This window comes from Porites lutea, chromosome 9 (genome assembly GCF_958299795.1).
Source record: "Porites lutea chromosome 9, jaPorLute2.1, whole genome shotgun sequence".
Lineage (NCBI taxonomy): Eukaryota > Metazoa > Cnidaria > Anthozoa > Scleractinia > Poritidae > Porites > Porites lutea.
Window position 1 is genome coordinate 32,701,786 of NC_133209.1, and position 8,552 is coordinate 32,710,337.

The following is an 8,552-nucleotide window of genomic DNA, read 5'->3' on the forward strand; positions in this document are numbered from 1 at the left end:
ATCGATATCAGGCCCCGAGACTATGGAGTCTACAAAATTCAAATAATTTCAAAATTTAGCTCCTCACTCATAACGCGCATTATTGTTTGTTTCTCCCATAAAAACTTTTGTTACTCTGACGTGGCGTGGTTATTAAAAGCTACATGCAGATAATTATCAAGTCAAAGCAGCTCTTAGTTCGGTTATAGTGACGCAGCAGTATACAATTTGGGACAAATAAGACTGACTTTTCTTTTTTAGCTTCAACGTACTGTTTAATTTTACCTTTTTGGTTCTACTGGAATTTGCACATGTCTTATTTATTATAAGCTACAATACGAAAAGTTTCAGTGCTTAAATTGAACCCAATTAGCGTAATATTTAAAAATAAGCCATACGCAACCTATCGGTCTGGAAAGGTTACAACAGTGTTTCAGCGGAGGGGTAAGTGCAAGAGCTTAGGCACTGCCTTAAAATACTGAGGGGAACATCTTGATCGTGTTAAGTTGCTGTCGATGTTATTATGACGAGCAAACTTCTTCCAGTAGATTTACTCTTAACAATAATGGGCCTGTGTCTACAAGTACTGGCCAAAAATGGTAAGATAAGATAAATATGGTCAAACAATAAATTCCCTATGCAGTCGTTTCGAAAGCTCGTAGCTCAGCAGTAAGATGCCCAAACCGCCCGCCCGATAACTATGCGCCAACCCCATTTTCGGTAGTTTGACGATAATTTTTGAGTTTCTAAGACGGCTGTAAGGTGCAAGAAACCTTGCCGTAAACACAAAATTGTCTTTTGAAGCAAAATATTGCCGTGACAATACAAGTCCTATGCTTCTACGTGTATTTTAAGGTTGGAAGCGTATAACTTGTATCGGCGGTGTTGACTAGTGCCCCTTAATATCATAGTACAAATTAAACCAGCGCGTGCATTTCACTCGGTATTTACCGGTAACAACTCAAATTTTGTAGTCTTGTAAAAATTAACAGTTCGTTGTCAGTACGAACCGCTTAGAAAAGAACTTACATTGTCATTGTACCCTTAACATTGCGTGCGTCTACTGGCAAATGGTAGGGAAACTCAGTCAAGTCTTATAGTTTTACAAATTATTGATTAATATTGTGGTCGAGTCAAGATAACACAAGAAGTTACTTAAAAGGTTTATACATTCCCAAGTTTGAAACTACGAACCATGTCGACGTTTTATATGGCCCTTTACTCTGCCTATCTGAAAATACGACAATCCACTAAAGAAAAAGATAAAAAAAAATTGATGTTAATCTTTCATTATTAAGATATTTACTAGAGCTTCATAATTCTAGTGTAAACCGACTTATCAGCACCTATACGCGAAGCCAATAATATACACTTAATGTCAGATCCCGAGGGAAACAGTTAGTTTTGCTTTCCCGAGAGTCCAGCAACAAAAGAATAACCGGAGCGAAGACCAAGCGAACAAAAACAGTCGATTCGGTACTTATAACAATACAAATTTAATTCCTTTAAACCACTCGATGAATGATTTACAAAGTACTTTCCTTATATTATCTGCATCTTTTTCCTCCACTAGCTGCTGTTTCTCTTCTGGGATGACTTTAAAAATCGTTGCCTTTTAGCTTGAGGCTTTTTGTTTGTGTTGTTGTCTTTATTCACGGAAAAGAAAACTGGCAGTGTTTTTCGCGCCTTCTGTCACACCACTTTCCACCATACTTTAAAAACGTGCTGTAATGTGTCCCTTAATGTATCACGATCGGGATACATTTGATTTTGGTCAAGGCCACGTGACCAAGAATCAACCAGTGGTAGTCCCTGTTTAGTTGAGTGAAGGTCTAGGAATATAAGAAAATGCAGTTTTCACTCCTTCCTGTTTTGTTTTTGGTTTTTGCATTATTTTTAGCAACGACGTCTATATTCTGCTGTAAGAGATATATTAGGCGTGAAATTTCCTCAGTTTTCTGAGTTTTAGCTCTTGGTATTCTTTTATCTTAGAAATTAGGTAAAATAACCTTCACCATTTTTTTAATTCGCAACTTCGTTTAATACTTCACATAACTTAACATAACACTACAATAAACTGCAGTTTTTAATATATTAAAAATTGCAGTTTATTGTAGTGTCATGTTAAGTTATGTGAAGTATTAAACGAAGTTGCGAATTTTTACTTTTCATTCAAAATATTTCTCAGTTTCGGATGGCCTCAAATCCCAGTTTAAATCCCTTATTAATAGCTAGCTTTGACCAAATTTGGAAGACGTTCGCGATATTCTGATCATAATAATACTAAACACTGATACTAAGATGATAATACTAACCCCCCCTTTACTTCCAACGCCCCTCCCCCCACCCTTTTATCCCCTTCCCTCTTTGGCCGATCAGATGCCTGCCTCCTCCACTGGCTTTCCCAAGTGTGAGTGGGGAAACTCGCGAGCACGAGAGACTGAAGCGACGAGCGACTGGGGAAGAGGCGGATCAGATGCATTCATTTGTAATTTACTATAAGTAAATATGATTATAAGTATGGCATTCCCTTTTTATCAAGGCCAGGAGATGATACCCCTTTGCTCCAGTTACGCATTTCATATGAGGTCCTCGATTTCCTGGGAAGAAAGCAAGAATATGTGTAAGGAAAGTGGCAGCACGCTCGTTTCCATGGAACGTTTGACGGCTGAGTTGAGCTTCCTGAAAAATCATTTAGAAACCCTGAAAGAGAACACTACTGAATATTACATTGGATTAAGGAAAGACGGCCAGAAGTGGATGTGGATTAGCGACAATAGCACATTCAACAAAACTAAAAAGGGGAAATTTCCTTGGAATACGAATGACCCATCAGGTACAGGGAATTGCTCTAAAATGTGGCGTAACGAAAAAAAAAAGTGGACTTATGTGTTCGACGACATTGATTGCTACTCCAGATATAATGTTGGATACATCTGCGAGAGGTCCTTGACATCTTCGGAATGTAGTAGTAATGGTGAGTTGCTCAGAGACAGTGAATTAGCGTAGATCATATATTTGAATGCCATTTTGCGCCTAATAAATAATAAATTATTATTAGTAGTATCATTTAGCTTTTTCAAGAAAGGTTGTCGACGGAATTTGAATGTGCAAGCGACCTCCCCAAAGTTAATATGGGATATGATGAAGCACTGTTTTCTGTCGAACCTATTGTTTTCTTTTAGTCCTCGCAAACATACGTCCATGGTCTCTCGTGCCATTCTTTCGATTTTTGAAGAACAGTGAAAAGTATAGGCGCTATATAAATATTTCATTATTATTTATTATTATTACAGTGAACTCAAAACCACCCACAATACCTTACGAGATTGTCGTGTGCACGTTTTCCGACAACCTTTCTCGAAATAAACTGTAACAGATAATTATAATTAAAACAGAAGAAAATCGTTCATATACACTCATAACAAAATATATAGGCTTGACTTCACCAGAGATATTTCAAATGAATGAATGGATCCCGCCGACAAGTTTCAAGTTATCACATTGAAATCTGCAATGATGGTCGTAGAGTCCCGTAAAATTAACTTTCAAGACATATACGCGAAACCGATAAAACCCAGAACAGCGCGGGGATTGTATATTTTTGCTGATCCGGTACTCTATATCCACGTTCGGCGGCATTTTCGTGTATGGTCCTTTGCAGTCAATAGTGAAAAGTTTCAACCCCATTTAACGAAACACGATTTGTGACGTCTTATGGAGCGTAAAATCAGGTGACGGTATATGCAGCCCCTTCAATGTATACGGTAAAGTACGTTAAACTTTATTTTTCACGACTAAAAAAAACATATTAAGTCTTAATTTATCTGAGATACTCGTGGATACTTTATAAATGATAGCCGTCTAGAATGTAGTCTTTAAGCGACTGAATACATTAATTCATTTTTTAGTTTTGAGATGAACAGCTAAAACTTTCCTTTATTGTACACTGTCGTGCACCGTCTCTTCTGCATTGCTTATGAATATACTGATTTATAAAATAACTAAGATAGTACGCGCGCTCTGATTGGCCGAGAGGAGTGTTTGCATCAGAGTATGTAAACATGGTTGTGGCGTCAAGTTGTTTGGCTTTTCGCGCGCTAATCACGCAAGCACAAATTTGAAAAAGTTTTCGAGTTCCAAACTCGACAAGTTTACTTTATTTACCCATTCCTTCGTCGGCTGAAACATGAAAAATCATGACAAAGAAGGCGAGTCAATTTTTCTTCGCTTAAGCTGACATTTTAAGCGAGAAAAATCCGTATTTTGCAAAGCATCTTTCTGCAAAACAAGAACTGATTACGCGTGCAAGACTTCGTGGACAAGATTTTGCGACTGGTAAGAATTTCTCTTTTAATCAGAGCCGTACAAAACGGTTTTGCTTTTTTTTCTCGGGAAAGTTATTTTATAAAAGCATTAGAAACCTTTTTTCCTGTGTTTGCATAGCCTGATATAAACACTCGAGGCGTTGGGAGAATTCTCGACGGTTATGCAAACCGTCGACTTCGTCTCGGGTTTGCATAACTGTCTCGAATTCTCCAAACCCCTCTCGTGTTTATATCAGGCTATGCAAACACGGAAAACGTTTTCTATTGCTTAAGCAGTTAATTTACTGACATCATGTCGAATCCATGCATTTGCTCGATTTGTCCCACAGAGCGTAGAACTTCGTCTTAGCAATTTTTTCTTCTTAGAGACAATGACTAAGTCACCAAAGCTGCTGAAGAGCACACCACCTTTCCCAATCGGTGGATCATCTCTTGCGACGGCCACAGTGCAAGGGTCTGTATCCTCTTCACAGGGTCAATCTACGACCAAGGTCTACACGCGACATACAAAGATGGGTTCAACGATATTTGTAACGACATTAAGTAAGCCCGAAAATACCATAAAGTTTATAAGTATATACTAGTAAGTCCTACTATTGGATACATTACACTGTTCTAACGCCACCTATACTTCCTACCATTTTTGCCTGCCCAAAGTCACTATAAGTATGTTGTTCGCATGCCGGGGAAAGAATTTGGTGAACTTACTCTTTGAAAAAAAATTTAAAAAAAAAAAACATTCTTGTTAGTCCTAGCGGTTACTAAGGGAGGACAATTTCTAACAGTCCTAGAAGTTTTTACATCCGACAACATATCTTGCGCGTGAACGGCTCTTTTTTTTTCTCATACTGTATTAGTAAAACCAACAAATAAGGCCACATCCTCAAGGATTCAGTTGCTCAGTGTTACTGAGTCAAGTACACTTCTCGTACCGACCTCATTCACAAAGTCCATCAAGCCTATAACCAGTGCAAACCTAACAGGTTAGTGTTTTTTGTACTTAACCTAAGGAGGGAAAGTGATTAAAAGCGACCCTACCCAGCCCCGCTTCCTTCTGAAAAGCAAACAAACAAACAAAAAAATAAACAAAATTAATCAGATTTCCCCCTTAAAGAATATTACCTGCCGAATTTGGGTCCACTTTAATGCTCATCAGTCATTCATTTGTACCCTTTGGGATATCACTTGTTTTTATGAACTTGTACTCTGACTTCAATGAAATCTATGAGAATGTTACAACAAAAGCTAACAGGGAAACAACGAAAAAAGGCTTTTCCAATTTGGCTTAACTTTGAATGATTTCTCAAAGTTAAAAAGGTTAGTCTCAGATTATACTTCATTTGTCTGTCTCCTTTTCCAGCGGCAGCTCCTGAGGGCATCATCTATGAATCTCCCGATATCACCACGATCATCTTAATCCTGCTAGCTGTTATCATACTGGCTGTTTTGATTGTATTTGTCCTCATTTTTTCTCGCCGACGTCGCAAAAACAAGGCAAAAGGTATCTTTTGTTATCCGCATATTGCATGTTTGGTTTCCAAAACTGCATGTGATCTAATCGCCTAACCGAATGATGTTTTTGATTAGACTGATGTGGACTGAAAATATGGGGAAATAATGTAAAAGTATATAAAAATGGCTTAGTCCTTTAAGAATCTATCTCTAGTGCAAAAATTTAAAACTTAAAGGAATTCGCAACAGTTTCGCTCTTAGCTTTTTGTCGTGTAAAACAGCTGTTATTTTAATCATTTGCGGTGGCCAATTCTCTTTCAAAAATTTATTTAATATAAAAACCACATTTTAAGCACCAGCTTCTGTTGGTCTGTCATTACCACAGTTTTTTTTCACATTTCTAAAGCATTTCTACTTTGGTTTGTAAGCATATCAAGAGTCTTTGCACTTACTAGGCTAAGTTTACACTGTACCAGATAGTGACTCTGCGCTCAAGAGATCGGTGCAGCGCAGCTCCAATTCGCGTTATTACAGAAATCGCACCCACTGAATTAAACCACCGCTCTTATATCCAAGTGAACCGAATAGAAACCCTATCCAGTATGGTTTTTGTGCCGGCGCAAAAGGTATCTAGTATAATGTGAACGTAGCTTATAATAGTTATTATGCACGTTAAGTTTTTCAATAGTTGTTTCTTTTTTAAGTTTCGTCTTCAAGAAAACTATCCAGTGACGAAACACACCACCTGCATAGCTCCACCGAACTTACAGTTCATTTCAGCATGTCACAAGCACGTGAAGAACGTTTGACCATCAAGACAGTTACAAAAAACAACGAAGAGGACGCCTATGCAGTTGTTGATGAGAATAAACGAAAATCCAAGTGTGATCAGGGAGGTCCATCCAGCTCCGAAGTAAGAGAAGTTCAACCGTCCTCAGAGGATGAGCACCTTGCTGCAGACCAATCAGCAGTGAAGGAGAGTACGGAGATGTGTGATAAAAGCAACGATCAGGAGGAAAAGGGGCGCCACGTTTACGCGAACGTGCTTGTTAAAGAAAACAAGGAAATGTTTTTTAAAACAGCAGTTTCTCGGGATGATGGCCTGGACGTTGCCTACACAAAAGGCAGCTCGGCTATGGGTAAGGATCCTGTGGAGCATTTGAATCGTTCATCTTTGGAACAAGGAAAGGAAATAAACAGCAAGAAGGCCACCAGTGAACAGGATCCATATAGCGCAACTGACTGCAACGATCACTTTTATGCAGCTGTTGACAAGTCAAAAAAGAAACGAATGGCCCCTAAGGTAAGTAGTTCTAAACCCCTACTTTATAATTTCCTATCGATCGCTTAGTTCAAATCTGGGAATGATCATATGTTCAACATTACCTTTTTTTAAGGATGCTAAGGGAATTTCCACACACTTTATTATATGCAATACAATATACAATGCAATCAATCAATTTATTTCTGCCATAACGTGGGGTAGGGTTGCCCCTAGTACCCAAGCCGGAGGCACATGTATAAAACGCATGACAAAAATAATAATAAATAATTAATACATTACATGAAAACTATAAAAATTTAAAAAGTTACAAGTATATAAGACAATTATAATAAACAGTAATGTATCCGGAAATGTAAGAGGTAAACAAGTACAAGGGTGTTGTACTTGTTTACCTCTTACATTTCCGGATACATTACTGTTTATTATAATTGTCTTATATACTTGTAACTTTTTAAATTTTTATAGTTTTCATGTAATGTATCCGGAAATGTAAGAGGTAAACAAGTACAACACCCTCCCTCATCCTTAAGAATAAATCGATGTTGAATATATGATAAGCTAAAAAAAACCCTAAGACAAACAATACTTACATTTGCAATTGGCCTTAAGGGCTTTTACATATAAAGCATAATGATTCGAAGATGCAAGTTTCTTGTTCAGTGTTTTGTTAATTCCTAATCACATAGACTTTACTAGACTACAATATTCAAGGTGTGGAGGTATATAAGCCTCGTACAAAATAAGTGAGATGTCAGCAGGCACCAGCTTTCTTAGTCGTCTCAAAGCTCCAACCTTGGCTAAAGGACAAATTATCGTCATCTACTTCGATAACTTGAGAGTGCTATACCCAGAATCAATGAAATCCAGACACATTAGAAGAAAACAAAGTTTTAAAAGCGTCATAAAGCTGGTCAAACATCAATTTTTCTAAGATTTCAGTATGATGGGATTGACACTTGTTTAACGATAATTACATGGAATGGTTATGAAGACCGTCAGACTCCTTTGCTATAGGTTTTTGCGGACTTGACAAAGCACAAAGTTCAATAGCATTCCTAGCATTTTGATGTGGTGTTTGATGCGGTTAACGACCAATGAATCAACAAATTGATAATATTCATTCATATTTTGCAAAGATTTTGCATCGTCAATGAAACTTCCTTTAGTTAATAAACTGCAGGACTTTTTTTTAAATCTTGTCTTGAATGTTTTGTTTTTGTTTTTCGATTCTTTTATTGTTATCATTATTATTATTATAATTATTGTTATTATTATTATTATTTTTTTTTTCATACAGAAACCTCTCCCTTACTGCAGTGGCCACCTCATGTATGCAGACATGAGCCACTTACCGACCAACAAAAACGGGAAGGTTCACAGAGCATGCGCTTCCACGGTTTACGCTGACATCAATCATTCGGCTAAGAGAAAGGTGAAGACCGGATTTAAACCAAGGCTACCAACAATGTGAAACATAAAGTACATTACGTTAACCCTTGGACGTACAG

At 37.5% G+C, this 8,552-nt stretch overlaps 1 protein-coding gene across 1 annotated transcript; it reads left to right on the forward strand.

Moving 5' to 3' along the window:
* Positions 1–6,345: 6,345 nt before the first annotated feature.
* Positions 6,346–8,552, forward strand: LOC140948509 (uncharacterized). The gene is made up of 2 exons (XM_073397755.1): positions 6,346–7,062; positions 8,342–8,552. The coding sequence occupies exons 1-2, from the start codon at positions 6,541–6,543 to the stop codon at positions 8,513–8,515; spliced, it is 696 nt and encodes a 231-aa protein (XP_073253856.1). The 5' UTR covers positions 6,346–6,540; the 3' UTR covers positions 8,516–8,552.